Source organism: Lissotriton vulgaris, chromosome 1_1 (assembly GCF_964263255.1).
Source record: "Lissotriton vulgaris chromosome 1_1, aLisVul1.2, whole genome shotgun sequence".
In the NCBI taxonomy this organism is placed as follows: domain Eukaryota; kingdom Metazoa; phylum Chordata; class Amphibia; order Caudata; family Salamandridae; genus Lissotriton; species Lissotriton vulgaris.
This window is the reverse complement of record NC_141685.1, coordinates 769776062-769793560: the sequence shown is the minus strand read 5'-3', so window position 1 is coordinate 769793560 and position 17499 is coordinate 769776062. Positions and strand designations below refer to the sequence as shown.

Here is a 17499-nt window from a genome sequence, read left to right as displayed (position 1 = left end):
CCATTGCAGCCATGCTACTAATATGATTGCTCTTATATAATACCGTGGGACTCCCACTTCGACGACAGGGAAGGATTGAAGCATGTGAATCTATGAAAGATCCAATACTGGAGAATAGTGGGTTTAACTAGTTTCATCATATGGCTATCCTAACGTTTCTAAACTAAGCAAACTAAGAATATGGCTGCCCTGTGTAAACCCTTCAATTTAATGGAAAGGCATGCTTTCCCAAAATATGGTGACTTTATTCTTTTCTTCAGACACTAGTCTAGTACTGTTTGATCATTAATGCAACTAAATGTACACACTTGCATCTTCTGCAACTAAATCCGATATTTTTGCTTTACCCCAGCACTTACTTGCATAGTTATTGAGATCAAACTGTGAAAGGGCATCAACTTTCTCCTTTGGTTTCTTGGAAGCCGGCTTGGGGTCCTCTTTCTTCTTGACAGAAGGGTCCTTCGATGTCTTTTGCACAACTGCTCCACTGCCAGTCTCTTCTGGGTAGTAGTGGTGGTGGTAATAATGGTGGTTCATAGCATGGCCACTGGCCGGATCAATTCCAATCATTCCTGGGCCTTGGTCATCAAATGGCCTACATCAACATGAAATAACATATCACATCAGAATTCAAACAGCTCAGCAATTTAAGTGTTCCTGAATTCAAACCCACAATGCAGAGCATAAAAAAATACAGAGCTGAAAGAAACACTTTAGAAAAACATGTTTATAGATTTAAATGTGTCTGAAATACAGAATTTAACAGGGATCAGGTTTTAAATTGACAAATTGCCATTTTTCTTTAGTTTGGATCTAGGCTAAGTGCAATTTTCAGAATCATTCAAACTGCTCACAGAACAGAGGTACAAAAGTTCTACATATTGTACGTTTGATTTCACATATATGAACTTTGAAGTACATTTTTATACTATAAAGATATAGCCGGTAGATTCTTGACCATTCAAAAACAAGTAAAGGAAAAAAGTTTAGCATGCTTCTCAGACAAAGTTGAACATTGGACCTCATGATATTTTGCTGTAAAAAAAATAAACCCAGATATGCAAGATCATGAAAGTGACATTATTGGCTCCTAATTAAATTATAAGAGGAAAGGGTGTTATTTTTGTCATGGCCTCTATTCTACTGAATGCCAAGCATTAGGAGCTCATAAGGAATGCCAGCTACGAAGCTTCATAATAAAGCTTGAAGATATAACAATCAACAATTTAAAACTAATCAGAGCTTGCAGCGAGGACAATGATCACCCCACTAAATATTCTCAAACAGGGTGCATTAGAAATTATTGATTACATTGCATATGACAAAATACACTCTGCTAAGGTGTTTACTTTTGATGTCCACCTACGACATACTCGTCAAGAACACATTAAACAGAATCTAATCTAAGCACTTCAGAAAGATCTGCAGGTGTGAAATTAGAACAATAACAAAGTGTCACTACCAGGCAACATACAGGAGTCTTAATTCTGTTCTTTCAGGGTACATACCTCACTGTGTTAGCCACAGATTAAAGGTTCACGTTATTAGCCTTCTTGTGCCAGGATCAACTCAAAAAGTACTTTCCAATTCGAGTGAACCCACAGCCTTTGCTGAGATTGGCGATTTTAGCTAAACTATGAATGAGTTAAAAGGATTTCTAACACGATGACTCATGGATGAATCTAAAATAATTTGTTTTTTAAAATTATTATTGGTAATGCAATTGAAAAAACTCACCCTCTTTTCCCTCTTGGCAATGGAGGACCACTGCGCCTGTCACCTCGAGGTCCGGAGAAATTCCTGCCTGCCCTCGATGGGCCACTATTACCACGTCGATTCTGACGGTCCACACCAGGTCGTTGACTAGAAAAGCTCCTTTTGGATATATCCCTCTTTGGGGCAACAGAGGCAGTACTTTCTCCTGCCTTGGCTGCTGCTGCCTGGGCAGAGGCAGCAGCCTTCCGCTCATCCCTCTCCCTTCTCTCATTGAAGTCACTGCTCTCAGAAGCAGTCTCCCACTCTTCATTAGCCTGGTCAGAGGAGTTCTGGTTAGAGAGGTCGGAGGTCTTTCCTGACATGTCAAGAAATTGTGGTTCCTGAGAAACAGTGCCTGCAGTGATTCCTGACCCAGGTAACCCATCTACTTTAGTTGATTCCTCCTTTTCTTTTAGGCGTCGAAACCTTGGTGGCTTGTCTTGCCTTGGGGGCCTAGCAGGCCTTTGCCTTCGTGGTCGCTCTCTTGCTGGATCAAACTTGCTCTCAAATTTTTGTGGAGGTCTCTTATCTCCTGGTGCCATTTGATCAAAGCACCTAGGTTCTGAATCCTCACATCTGTATGGCTCCACTGGTCGATAATCCATTTGTCGCTGGTCTTGCTGCCTGGGAATCCACTGATTGTCTCTGTAGGCTGGTCTTCTTAAGGGAGGTGGTCGCGGAGGACGTCCACCAAATTCCCTTCCACCCCTTCGGTACATTCCTCCCCTTCCACGTCGCATAGGTTCACCCTTTGGAAGAAAACCAGGTTTCGTAATTTCTTCCTCCCTATTATATGGCCTCTCTCTCTGCCGGGTGTCTGGCCTACCTCCAATTTCAGGCCTGAATGCAAGTAGGGGCTTCAGAGTTTTTCTGGCATCAACACGTTCATCTCTTTTCAAAGGTTTGCTTTTGCTCACACTTTCCTTGTCAGAAAGAGGGGTGTCGCTTGCGCTCTCGCGACCATCACTGTCCGAATCTGTCTCAGAGCCACGTTGACGTCTGCGCTTAGGGACAACTTCAAAATCAGAGCTTTCGCTGCGTGTCTCGCTCTCTTCTCGCTGCCTCTGTGTGCCTGCTGGGTGGTGCTCAGACCTCGGCTTGGGATCTCTATAGTGGGGGTAGTCTCTGCTTTGTCCTCTGCCACCACGTCCACGTCCACCATAAGAGCCTCTATAGCTGCGTCCCCGAGAGTAGTACTCTCCCCTGCCTCTACCTCGATAACCTTGATCTGGGAACCAGTCTCTGTCACGGGCCTCCTTGTGATATGATCTAGGGGGCAACCCAAGTTCTCTGCGTGGTGGTGGAAGCTTTGATTCTAGGCGGGGTTTCTCTGGTGCCCCCTCTTTGCTGGTTGATCGTTCTGGCTTCTCTGTCCTCTCTGGTTTCTCTGGTCTCTCTGCTTTATCTTCTCTTGGCACCTGAGCCACAACAGATGGCTGACTTGAGGACTTAACTGGTGGTTCTGGTTTCACTTCCACAACATTCTCCGATGGCGAAGCTGCGGTTGGTATAATTTTTTTATCATGTGAGGCAGTTTCAACTACTGTTTTTTCCGGTTCAGGTTTAGGAAGGGGAAGCTGGAGTGATTCTTTTTCATATTTTTCAGACTTGCCCCCTTTCTCATGGATTAGCTTCTCCTCCTCTTTCTCCCTTCGAAGCTCACGTTCTTCCTTCATATCTCGCAGGACAGGTTTTTTGATTGGGCCAGATCTGCGAACTGGACGCTCACATCCTTCCTCCCTCCTGTTGGAGCCAGGCCTTGGACCCCACCTTGTGTCGTGCCGAGATTTATAATACTTTTCCATTTTTGGCCCTTCAGAAGACTTGGTACCAGCATAACCCTCTCGTTTGGGTTTTTCCTCTGCTTTTTCCACATTCTCCTTAATTTCAGTGGGCCTGCTTATTACTTTGACTGTACTATGCTGAGCCTCTGTCTTTGGCTCTTCTGACTTGAGGGATTGATTTGAACCGAGGGACACTTTTCTTATGGATGCCTGACTTGCTTCAATGGGCACCATTTCTTCTTGAGCATCAACTGACGCAAAGTTCTTCTCCGTTGCTTCTGAAACAAGTGGGGTAGAGGATAGTTCCTCTGTTTGGAATAAGTTTGAGGTCTCAGAGTGTTGTCTCACAAACTGGTTTAAGTCGGTCTCTGGCTGGTCTGAGAAGCCAACAACCTGCTGAGACTCCAATTGGCTGTGCTCCAAAACACAAGCTGGGCTTGTTCCTTCTTGTTCCAAAGCTACTCCAGTCCTAGATAGATATTAAAAAAAAAAAAGAAAATGAGACATGGGTGCATGGTCTGTTAGAAAACATGGAGTATTAAAGGCTATTAACAATAGTGTTTTGCCATTTTGTTTGCACACCAAACTCAAACTTGTGTAGCAATTACCCACACTCACAAAAAAAAGGAACTAGTAAAATAGAACATGCATAACTTTTACCCCCACTCCCATATGCAAAGTGTGGTACTTCCATGCTTAGATGGCAACTCCCTACTTAAAACAATCTAATAGTCTTTCCCGTGTTCCCTGCATTTAAGTGCAAAAGGAGCCCATCCGAGAAAAAAACCAAATAAGAACCGAAATCTGCCATGTGGGTAGTTGGTGTTGGTCTTCTCGCTAATTCAGCACAGTCAGGTAAGGTTAATGGATCTTTATAGATGACACCAAACACAATTAATATAGGGACCCAATGTAGAGATCCTGTTAACTCTGTTCGATCACATGTATTCAATAGCTTCACATCAATCTGTGACAGGTCATATCTTAAAATTTGATAGGATCGTGGAAGTTCAGCCTTTCTTTCCTTTAATTAAAGAGTTGATTTGAAATGGTTGGCAGAGCCTAATTTATAATTTTTGGGACCAACATTTTGCTCAGAAGATCACAAACAAGGCAATTGAGATTGGGGTGCTGTTAGGAGTAGTTTCTGTCCTGTAACGAATATGCTACTTACCAGTATGCATCTGTTCTTGGCATGTAGGGCTGCTGACATTCATATCTGTGCATAGATCGCTGCCTAGTGTTGGGTCCGGATGATTGCACATTGTTGTCCTGGAAGAGTCTTCGAAGTATCATGATAGGTGGCTCCTCCCCTGGACTACAGTGCGCATGGGCATCTTCTCCATCCTCAGATTGTTTTTCGCCATTGTGGCAGAGATGGATTGTAATACAGTGAGTGATGTCCAGGCTAGACAATAATTCTGAATGCTACAGGCACCGGGGAGGAGGGTGGGCGATATGAATGTCAGCAGCCCTACATGCCAAGAACAGATGCATACTGGTAAGTAGCATTCGGTTCAAGGCATGTGGGCTGCTGAATTCATATCTGTGCATAGATTACATAGCAGTCCCTCCTGTTAGCGGCGGCTGCCCGTGCCAGCTGCAGCAGTCTGAAAAAGAGTTTTGAGAACAGCCTGTCCTACAGCTGCCTGGTGTTTAGAATGCACATCTACGCAGTAGTGTTTCGTAAATGTATGTGTGGTGGACCAAGTGGCTGCCTTACATATCTCTTCTAAAGGAATATTCCCCAGGAAAGCCATGGACGCTCCTAACTTACGTGTGGAGTGTGCTCGTGGTGGAATGGTTAGTGTGCATTTAGCCTTAGCATAGCAAATCTGTATACACTTAACGATCCACCGGGCTATCCCTGCTTTGGAAATGGGGTTGCCTTTGTGTTGTGGAGAAAAGGCAACAAAAAGCGGTTTCGTTTTTCTGAAATCCTTTGTTCTGTCTATATAGTACATGAGAGCCCTTTTGACATCTAACGTGTGTAGGGATCTCTCTGCGACATTTTCCGGATTGAGAAAGAAAACTGGCAGTTCTATGGTCTGGTTCATGTGGAACTGCGAAATCACTTTAGGCATAAATGTAGGGTTGGTGCGTAATGCTACCCTATTTGCGTGGACCTGGATGAATGGCTCTTGAATGGTTAGTGCCTGGAGTTCACTAACTCTCCTCAGTGATGTAATGGCCACTAGGAAAGCAACTTTCCAAGTCAGAAATTGAATCTCACAAGAGTGTAGGGGTTCAAAAGGTGGTCCCATTAATCTGGTGAGTACCACATTCAGATTCCAGACTGGTGACGGTGGGTGTCTGGGAGGGATCACTCTTTTGTCCCTCCAGAAAAGCTTTAATGGCAGGCACTCTGAATAAGGAGAGGTGCTGCCTGTTCTGAATATAGGCTGCTATGGCGGATACATGTATACGAATGGAACTGTACGCTAGATTACATCTGTATAAATGCAACAAATAACAGATAATGTTTTGAATAGATGCATCCAGTGGGTTAATGTCATTGTTGGTACAATATATGACAAACCTTTTCCATTTAGCCACATAGCATGCTCTGGTTGTGGGCCGTCTTGCCTCCTTGATGATATTCATACATTCCGGCGGCAAGCTGAGGTAGCCAAATTCTAGCACTTCAGAAGCCAGATCGCCAGGTTGAGCTGTTGCGGATCTGGATGCTGAATGTCTCCATGGCTCTGCATCAAAAGCCTGGGTGTGAGGCGTAGCCATTGATGCAGTACCACGGATAGTTCCAGAAACGTGGTGTACCATGGTTGGCCTGCCCACATTGGAGCAACCAGGATATGGGTCATCGAGTGTTGCCGTAGTTTGCGTGCCACCAGCGGTATCAAAGGTGCTGGGGGAAAGCGTACGCAAATTTGACTGACCAGTTCATCCATATCGCATTGTCCTGCGACTGTGGGTGTGGGAACCTGCTTGCGAAGCTTTGGCATTTAGCGTTTTCCCTTGTGGCGAACAGGTCTATCTGTGGATGACCCCATTGCTGGAAGTACGGTTGGAGTACTGATAGATGTATCTCCCACTTGTGCATCTGGTGGCTGTGTCTGCTGAGCAGATCCGCCATCTGGTTGTCTTTGTCTGGGAGGTGTTCCGCCATGAGGAAGATGTTCCTCTGAATGGCCCACTTCCACATGCTTTGAGCCGGATGAGACAACTGTGGAGAGTGTGTTCCTCCCTGCTTCTGTATGTAGTACATAGCAGTCATGTTGTCCGTCTGGATCAACACGACCTTGTTGCACAAGTGAACTTTGAATGCTTTTATCGCCATGAAGATTGCCATCAGTTCCAGAAGGTTGGTGTGCATCTTCTTTTGCTGTGCTGTCCATAGTCTCTGCACTGTGTAGTGGAGTACATGAGCTCCCCATCCCTGGAGAGACGCGTCCGTCAGTACAATTTGTGGGACAGGCTCTTGGAACGGTAGGCCCTTGCAAAGGTTTCGTGGGTTCCACCAATGCAGAGAGTTGAATGCCTGACCGCTCACCAACACTAGGTCCTTTAACTGTCCTGGAGTCCTTTAACTGTCCTTGAGCCTGATTACTGACGTGCTAAGCACTCCTGAAGCGGACGAATATGTAGTCTTGCGTGCGGGACTATGAAAATCCAGGAGGCCATCATGCCTATCAACTGCATGAACACTTTCGCTGGAAGCGAGCGTTGAAGTCTGAATTTCTGTATCAGCAATTGCATGCTGTTTATTCTCACTGAATTTGGCTGTGCTTTGGCAGCCAGAGTGTCTATCGTCACACCCAGGTGCTGTCGCACGTGTGCGGGCTGAAGATGGGACTTTGGATAATTCAGTGAGAATCCCAGACTGTGAAGATGAATGGTGTGGGCCATGTGGCTGGCACACTGCTGGGCCGTCTTTGCTTGAATAAGCCAGTCATCCAGATAAGGGTAGACATGTATGTGCTGTCTCCTGAGGTGTGCTGCCACTGTTGCCAGGCACTTTGTGAACACCATGGGTGCAGTCGTTACTCTGAAAGGGAGGACTTTGAACTGATAATGTTGATGTTTAATAGTGAACCTGAGATACTGTCTGTGTGATGGGTGTATGGGTATATGGAAATACGCATCTTTTAGATCCAGTGTTGCGAGGAAGTCTCCCTGACGGAGTAACGGCAGAACCTGCTGTAAGGTGAACATATGAAAATGCTCTGACAGAATGTAACTGTTTAGAGGCCTGAGGTCCAGTATAGGTCTGACGGACCCGTCCTTTTTGGGTATTAAAAATTACAGAGAGTACACCCCTGACCCTTGGTCTTCTACAGGCAGGAGCTCTATGGCCCCTTTTTGCAGCATGCTGACGACCTCCTGCTGCAATAAGTGTAAGTGCTCTGCGGACATAGGACGGTGTCTTGGTGGGATGTTGGGTGGAGTGGACGTTAATTCCAGACAATACCCGTACTGTACAAGGTCTCTCACCCACCTGTCTGTGGTGATGGACTTCCAGTCTGGCAGGAACTGTTGTTGTCTCCCCCCAACAGGTGTTATATGGTCGGGGGTAGTGACAGGGCGTCACTGTTTTGTATTGGCAGAGGATCTGGAACTTGTTTCCTCTGCCCTTCATGTTGTTTCCACGATATCCACCCAGGTTGTTCTTATTGTAGGTGGACTGTGTACCTCCCTTATTGTATTGTGTCTGTTGTGTTGTCTGGCCTCTTGAGGGGCCCCTAGTATTGGAGCGACGAAAGGAGCCACCCCGAAACTGCTGTGACTGCAGAGCCCCCATAGACTTTGCAGTCTGTCTTTTTTAAGTTTTTCAAGGGTGGTGTCAACCTCAGGTCCGAATAAGAAGTCTGGGCTAACTGGCTGATTGAGGATAAAAGTTTGAATTTCAGGTTTGAATCCTGAAATTCTCAACCAGGCGTGTCTCCTTAACATAACGCTAGTGTTGATGGCCCTGGCTGCAGTGTCAGCTGCGTCTAGAGCGCACTTGATGGAAGCATTGGTTATCAGTTTCCCCTCCTGGATGAGTAGTTCTGCCCCCTCCTTGTACTGATCAGGTAGGTGTTGCAACAGTGTCTCAAGGGTATCATAATGTGACCTGTCATATCTGGCCAAGAGTGCCTGAGTGTTGGCAATGCGCCAGATGTTAGCCGCCTGCGCAGCTACTCTTTTTCCTGAAGTTTCCATAACCTTTGACTCTTTGTCAGGAGGAGGAGCATCACCTGTAGTCTGGGAGTTTGCTCTCTTACGTGCATTAGAAACAACCAATGAGTCCAATGGCAACTGTCCCCTTTTATAAGGAGGGTCCACAGAGGCCGGCCTTTATTTCTTCTCCATCCTTGGGTTTAACACCCTGGCTCTAGTGGTGTCTTTAAAAAGGTCACCAGCATGCTTGAGGACCCCTTTGAGCATAGGTAGGGTTTTGACTGCCCTTTCTGTAGTTGAAAATGTGTCGACCAGAAAGTCTTCATCCACAGGGTCAGCATGTAGCTCGACGTCATGATTACTAGCTGCCCTTTCAATAAGGGCGTTAAAGGCAGTTGTGTCCTCAGTAGGAGACGTTTCCACACTGTACACATGAGTGTCCGGGCCAGTCTGCGGATCCATTGAGTCAGCAGGGTCCGTCCATTGTTGGTCTTGATCATCAGGATCAGTGTCCACATGAGAGGTCATCCTCATGTTCATCATCCCCTGCCTCCACATCTGAGTCTGTTGGGGAAAAATGTGAGGTTCCTGTCCATAGTGATGGAGGGGTTCCACAAGAGCTGGAGAAGTTGCAGAAACTCTTCTTCAAGGGAATCTTATATGATTCGATGGGAGTTTCTGGCATTAGTTTTCTTTTGTATATGGACAGTCTACCAGTTTCTTGGCTCCTGGTCTTCAAGCTCTTCGGCAGCCTCCATTTCCGTCGACACATGTTTAGTGGCGCCGATAGATTTTTTCGGCTCGAACATCTTCGGACGCACCGAGGGTGGTATCCCAAATGTAATAGGTGTCGACGCGGTCTGGACTTGTCCGACCAGCTTCGGCGTCTGGGCCTTCTTTGGTCCGACCGATGTAGCTTAGCCTTATCCTTGCTGCGTGGGAGCGACTCCCGACACTTCCTTGGCTATGAACGGACTGGGGCGCGTCGACTCAACAGGGTCCTTGGAGCCAGTCTTCGACTTGTCCGTAGGCCTCGACCGAGGATCGATCCTGTCTTTCGGTTCGACCCTTTTGTGCAAATCGACACCCTTCGGCGTCGGCCTTGGTGGTGCGACGGCCTTAACCTTGGTCTTCGGTGCCCCAACCATCGGCTCGACGACCTTCTTGAGCTTTCCGGCATCGAAGGCCATTTTCTTTTTCTTCGGTTTCGAGGGGTTTGAGGCCTTGGAGCAGACTAGAGTCACGTGCACTTTCGGTTTCTGTTTCGGCAAAGACGCTGTCGGTTTCGATTTATTTGTGTCGACCGATGGTGGTTTCGAAACCGAAGGCTCGTTAGTAATGTTCAAGCTGGGCCTTTATGCGGGGCTGTAGAACGAGATTGTAGATCTTTGGTAAGGCCTAGTGGCGATCCCTCGACCTGAGCCTTATTGAGTTCGTCATCTTCGGCCCCCGTATAGCTGGTTTGGCCTAGCTCTTCGCCCGAGCTATCTTCTACAACCCCAAGGGCCTCCACGTAGTCTCCTACCTCATCGACTACGTTCTCGTCTTCATCTTGCACCTCCTCGTCTTCGGCGTCATACTCAGAGTCATGGCCCGAAGCCGGATCGGGGCAGTGTTCCTGATCAACGACCCTTTCGTCTTCAGTCCCAAAGATGTTCACGGGAACAGGCGCTGACTTCGACTCCAGTCGAGCCGCGCGTCGAATCTTGAGAGTTTTCTTCGACCTGAGCCGGGCACAGGCCATACAGTTGGCTTCGTTGTGGTCTGGGGACAGGCACTTTTTGCACACCGGGTGGACATCGATGTGCGGGTATTTTGCATTGCAAAGGGGACACCTCTTGAATGGACTTCTTTCCATTTGAGATCGAAGATCGGGTAGAGTGTGGAAAGAAAAACCTGTTGAGTCCTCGATGTCCTCTAGAAACAAAGGCACCGATACCGAACGAAACTATACTGACGCTATCGAAAGCCTTTTGGCTTTGTAGAAAGTTTTCCTAACTTGAGATAAGATAGTAACATCCGAACCCAATGGCGGAAAAAAACAATCTGAGGATGGAGAGGATGCCCATGCGCACTGTAGTCCAGGGGAGGAGCCACCTATCTTGTGATACTTCAAAGACTCTTCCAGGACAACAATGCTCAATCATCCGGACCCAACACTAGGCGGCGATCTATGCACAGATATGAATTCAGCAGCCCACATGCCTCTAACCTGGCATCAGTGCGAGGTTACCAATACGAGATGTTTGATACCAAACATTCCTATTTTCAGTGAAGCTATCATGTAGCATGGGAATTTGCTTTCATCAGTGTCAAGCGCATCTTTTAAGATGGCTTCCCTGGTCACTGGCACTGGCAGCAATAGACTAACCAGCACTGAGGCATATCTGATCATGCAGATATGTCCTCACATATGTTGTAGGGGTGACTTACAAGTATCAAATGCAGTGGTACGAGACATGGCACAGTGACATGTTGTATTTTCACTTTTGTCTGCACCAAGGCCCACAGCCTGAATGGCTGTCTTGCATGTGCTTGGTGAGCGGTCCTTTAGGGTGGCACAATTCATGCTGTTCCTCATAGTTTAACATTACAGCGTTAAAGGCTCATGCCTCATACCCGATTGCTAAATATTCTGTGTTTCTGTAAATCGGTAACTCGAAAAGTACTTCGCTAATTTCGTAGATCTTGTTGTCTAAATTAATATATTGGCATTGGATTTCCTTATTGAGTGGATTTCATTGATTGGCTCTGTGTGTGCAAAAAATGTCTAACACTCCCCTCTGATCAGGCTAAGGCTCCTCGACCACATTATCACAAATAGAGCACACCTTGGGATTAAGGCAATTCACTATACACTGATAAGGGATACCTGGATTCTACACAGTGCAACTCATTTTAGTAGACTATATAGAGAGTCAGCTTCCTATAGCAAGGATCCAAAGATCCTCAGCATGGCCTTGCAGAACCCTTCAGTGTGTTTTGGAGTGGCAGACAGTCCAAGGTAGTGACGAACCTAGGTGCAGGTTCGCCTCTGAAGTACAGTGACTAATGAAGCAAGATAGAGAGCTATAGTGACACCCCTGCGAATGTGTGGCAGGGGGAGGGGGGTGTGGGACAAGAATACAGCTTTAATTTTTTATGTTTCATCTTCAACTTACCCAGATTTAGATCTCGACTGGCCTCTAGGATTGCTTCTGCGACTGGAGCAGAAATGGGACTGAACGTTCAACTTGGATCATGGCTTAGAATTGTCTCTTTGCGGAGTCTTCTTGTTTTTGGCAAAGTAAAGCTTTGCATCACAGTCCCAGATGGCCTTCGGGTCTATCAATGCAGTCACTGCAGGCATTGGAGTTGTGACTTGATCCAAGGCACATCTCAAGGGGCATCTTTCACAGATATTTGTCTGTCTACATGGCATAAAACCGGACTTTTCTGTGGGTTGATATTCCCTAGCACGCTTACATTTGAACTAAAATTACAGGCGTCTCAGACGAGAGGGTTCCATATCCATTTCTGGTGGTGCAGAAGCAAACGAACCGGCATCAGCACGCGGGAACGAGACTGCACTTGATTTCCGGAGTGAAAAGGCATTGCTTACTGGTTTGCAGAGGTACTGCCGAAAAGTTCCTGGATCCAGTTTGATGCCTGGAGAATAATCAAAAGAGGAGGAATCTGCAACTAGAAGTGCAGATCAGAATAATTAGACTCATACTAGCTTGCAACAGAGGACACTTATTGATTAAAGGTGGAGGCTCGACAACTTGATCATTTCTTCAGAGGCCCAGCTGTATCAAGCCATCTAATACTTCACCACCAGTGCACTCTTTCTTAATTCAGGCAAAGGAGGTCAGATACAAAGCGGCTTGATACCTCACAACCCAAGCAACAGCTAGAGAATGTTTTTCCCGAAAGCATGGCAAATAGACCCCAGTCAACACTGAAGGGAGGCAATGCAAAGTTTACTGAAATGAAGTATTTGCAAAGTCTATATTCAGCTATAGGGTTAAGTTTGAGGCTCAAGCGTAGTGGCAGCTTTGTTGTTCAGTCAAGGTTTATCAGTGCGCTTTTTTGGGACTACTTTAGACACACCTCCGAAACCAACAGTGGAAACAGAATCTAAAATGGTGAGCTCACAAAGGGGCACTTGGGCTTACAGTAAATACCATATTCAGGCTACATTTATGTCAAACAACAGCAGAGAAAATGTTTGGAAAGCAAACGTTTTACAGTACAAACCACAAGATGGCTAAGTTATGCATAGCACAAGATTCTAAAAACGTTCATGCTGCAACTGCAATAGGAAAACTGAATTGTACAGTGAACTGCTTCCACCAAGAACCCGTCCTAAAAACTTCTGGAGCCTGTATAAAAGCTATTTAGAAGGCCATAAATGAGTGTATTTAAAGGTGGGCACCCTAGGGTTGAAGGTCCTGAAGTGAATACTGAGGTCTCATATGTAATTGCCAGTGTATGTTGTAATGCTTTTCCAGTACCGACAGATGCTGTACATTCATGATAGTTGTGTCTTTTCTGTCCCCCCTATCCACCCCCACTTTTTTATTTTGGATTGAATTCGATGTATTGCATTTTTCTTTGTTAATGAAAACCAAAACAGAATTATTTTTTTGACTTTCATGCTGCAAAATGTTAAAACAGTCTGAGACAGAACATCAAACTATCAAGTCTGACATCTTGCAAATATATATATTTTGTACAGTGTTGCAAGTTTACCGAGTACCCCTGCCTCTCAATGTGCAGAAGAATCCTAAATTCACATCAAGAAAATCAGTTTTCAAAGATTTAATGCACACAGTGCATTAGCAAGAACGTAACATAGCTAGCTCATTAAAAAATAGGTATCTGTGCCAGGAGTGTTGGATGGTACAACCAAAATGAACTGTCTAATGACTAATCCTCCTACACATTTCCTTTAGAGTACACCTGAATGCTTCCTTGAAGCAGAACAAAATTCGGTCCTTTTACAGTGTTTTAGGAAGAAAGTTAGGAACACTGACCAGCAACAAATTTTCTAGCAGCTCTTATGTGAAATCCCAAATGTCTTACCTCATGTCCGACTCTTCCGGCATCTTGGAGGTGAGGGTAGTTTGCTGCGATTCAGTGTGTGAATAAGCGTCTGATCCCCAAATCATACGGCCTTCTGGCAAAGGGACACTATGATCTCTCACTGGACGAGACACGTGCTCAAAGGACTCTGAGCCTGTCGTCCCTGACCCTTCCATCTGATCCCTTCTCATTAGCTGTTTGGGAGAAATCATTCCTAAAAACAGAAAAATTAAGTAAAAATGGCTGACTCTGGACACTAAAGAGATTTCAATGTTTGCAACATTTTTGAAGCAGAGAAATATTCACCATTTTGAGGAACACAAGCCAGATGTGTGGTTCAAAAAGAACAGCCATAATTGTTCTAGCCTAATCAGACACTAAGTTGAGGAACTTGTTCCCAAATGAATTCCAGAAGGCAGTGAAATGCTACGGCTCAAAACTCACAAACCTGTTATTGAACACAGACTATGATTACAGCTCAATTCTGTAGACATTTACATACCACGTGACTATATAAAGCTGTGCATCAAACAGCGAAAAAAAATTTAATCAAGCAAATTAAATTTAAGTGACCATGGTGGTCCGTGTGATCTGTAAAAGTAGGCATCTGAAAAGACCAAGTGGGTTGGATCACAGCTTGTTTCCCTGGAACAAGCTATAACTCTCAAACAAATGAAGAAATACTTACCAACTATCATTCGCTAGCACCGGTATCTACTTCAAATTAACATGCTGCTGAATTCTTCTAACCAGCATTTACAATGCAATGGTCTTGCCTTTGCAAACGTTAGAGCTATTGGCATTGTAAATGACAACATTTTTATAGATGCAAAGGAACCTCCGCTCTAGAGTGGCACCTCACCTCAAAATTCCAAGATAAAAGGAAAAAGAACAATTCCTCACTCTCTATTCCCCCACACCCCATCTCGCTCCACCGGACTGCAGCTCCGCTGTATCTCCCTCCTACCCTTTTACCTTACCTCCTTACCCTTCTACACACCATTTATTTAGTCTTACATGCTATTTAAATGTTTCTAGCAACAGATGTAACTTGTAACTGATGTAACTTTATAACAATGTGTATCCTCATGTAAAGCGCTCTGATACCTCCGGGTCTAGCCGGCGCTATATAAAACTCTTAAAATAAATAAATAAGTCTGTTTTTTAAACAGATAAATGTCATTGTCATTTACAATGCCAATAGCTTAATCTGTCGCAAATGCGAGACCTATTGCATTTGCACACACGCGCACAGAGCCACACACACACACACACACACACACACACACACACACACACACACACACAGAGAGCCACACACACAGAGAGCCACACACACACAGAGAGCCACACACACACACAGAGAGCCACACACACACACAGAGAGCCGCCCACACACACACACACACAGAGCCACCCACACACACACACACACAGAGCCACCCACACACACACACACAGAGCCACCCACACACACACAGAGCCACCCACCCACACACAGAGCCACCCACCCACACACAGAGCCACCCACCCACACACAGAGCCACACACACAGAGCCACCCACACACCCACCCACACAGAGCCACCCACAGAGCCACCCAAACACCCACCCACCCACACACCCACCCACCCACACACCCACCGAGCCACCCACACACACCCACCGAGCCACCCACACACACCCACCGAGCCACCCACACACACACACACCGAGCCACACCCACCGAGCCACCCACACACACACCGAGCCACACCCACCGAGCCACCCACACACACACCGAGCCACCCACACACACACCGAGCTCCCCCCCACACACCGAGCCACCCACACACACACCGAGAGGCCCCCCCACACACACACAGCCCCCACACATACACAGAGCCCCCTACACACAGAGAGCCCACCTACACACAGAGCCCCCCTACACACAGAGCCCCCCACACACAGCCCCCCCACAGAGGGCCCCCCACAAACACACAGAGAGCCCCCCACACACACACACACACACAGCCCCCACAAACAAACAGAGAGCCCCCCAAACACACACACAGAGCCCCCACAAACACAGAGCCCCCCCACACACACACACAGAGCCCCCCCACACACACACACACAGAGCCCCCACACACAGACCCCCACACCAACACACAGACCCACACACACACAGACCCCCCCACACACACAGAGCCCCACCCACACACACAGAGCCCCCCCACACACACACAGAGCCCCCCCCCCCGCACAGAGCCCCCCCCCCACACACACAGAGCCCCCCCCACACACACACAGAGCCCCCCCACACACACAGAGCCCCCCCACACACACACAGAGCCCCCCCACACACACACAGAGCCCCCCCCACACACACAGAGCCCCCCCCACACACACAGAGCCCACCCACACACACAGAGCCCCACCCACACACACACAGAGCCCCACCCACACACACACAGAGCCCCACCCACACACACAGAGCCCCACCCACACACACAGAGCCCCACCCACACACACAGAGCCCCACCCACACACACAGAGCCCCACCCACACACACAGAGCCCCACCCACACACACAGAGCCCCACACACACACACAGAGCCCCACACACACACACAGAGCCCCACACACACAGAGCCCCACACACACACAGAGCCCCACACACACACACAGAGCCCCACACACACACAGAGCCCCACACACACACACAGAGCCCCACACACACACACAGAGCCCCACACACACACACACAGAGCCCCACACACACACACAGAGCCCCACACACACACACAGAGCCCCACACACACACACACAGACACACACAGAGCCCCACACACACACACACACAGACACACACAGAGCCACCCACACACACACAGAGCCACCCACCCACACACAGAGCCACCCACCCACACACAGAGCCACCCACCCACACACAGAGCCACACACACAGAGCCACCCACACACCCACCCACACAGAGCCACCCACAGAGCCACCCAAACACCCACCCACCCACACACCCACCCACCCACACACCCACCGAGCCACCCACACACACCCACCGAGCCACCCACACACCCACCGAGCCACCCACACACCCACCGAGCCACCCACACACACACACACACAGAGCCCCACACACACACACAGAGCCCCACACACACACACAGACACACACAGAGCCCCACACACACACACACACAGACACACACAGAGCCCCACACACACACACACAGAGCCCCCCACACACACAGAGCCCCACACACACACACACAGAGCCCCACACACACACACACACACAGAGCCCCCCACACACACACACACAGAGCCCCACACACACACAGAGCCCCACACACACACACACAGAGCCCCACACACACACAGAGCCCCACACACACAGAGCCCCACACACACAGAGCCCCACACACACAGAGCCCCACACACACAGAGCCCCACACACACAGAGCCCCACACACACAGAGCCCCACACACACAGAGCCCCACACACACAGAGCCCCACACACACACAGAGCCCCACACACACACAGAGCCCCACACACACACAGAGCCCCACACACACACAGAGCCCCACACACACACACACACACAGACACAGCCTGTTAGAAGGGCGGTCCCAGAGGCCAGGTTATGTCTACCCGACTCCTCCGTGACCCGCCTCTCCCACCAATAATGTCGAGCCTTAACAAGAGATCCTCGCCGGGGAAGACCTCAAGTATTGAATCGTACACACGAGGACCACACCACACCACACTTA

The 17499-nt window shown here is 47.8% G+C and overlaps 1 protein-coding gene across 3 annotated transcripts in view; it reads right to left on the bottom strand.

Annotated features, from left to right (window-relative positions):
* PRRC2C (proline rich coiled-coil 2C) overlaps positions 1–17499 on the bottom strand; it is a 1200196-nt gene that overhangs the window by 692744 nt on the left and 489953 nt on the right. For all 3 annotated transcript variants that reach the window (XM_086955980.1, XM_086955997.1, XM_086955989.1), the window contains exons 14-16: positions 13728–13941; positions 1738–4008; positions 360–595 (exon numbers count right to left, since the gene is read on the bottom strand). In XM_086955980.1, the coding sequence (XP_086812106.1) occupies positions 360–595; positions 1738–4008; positions 13728–13941 (2721 nt within the window). The remainder of the gene's footprint in view (positions 1–359; positions 596–1737; positions 4009–13727; positions 13942–17499) is intronic.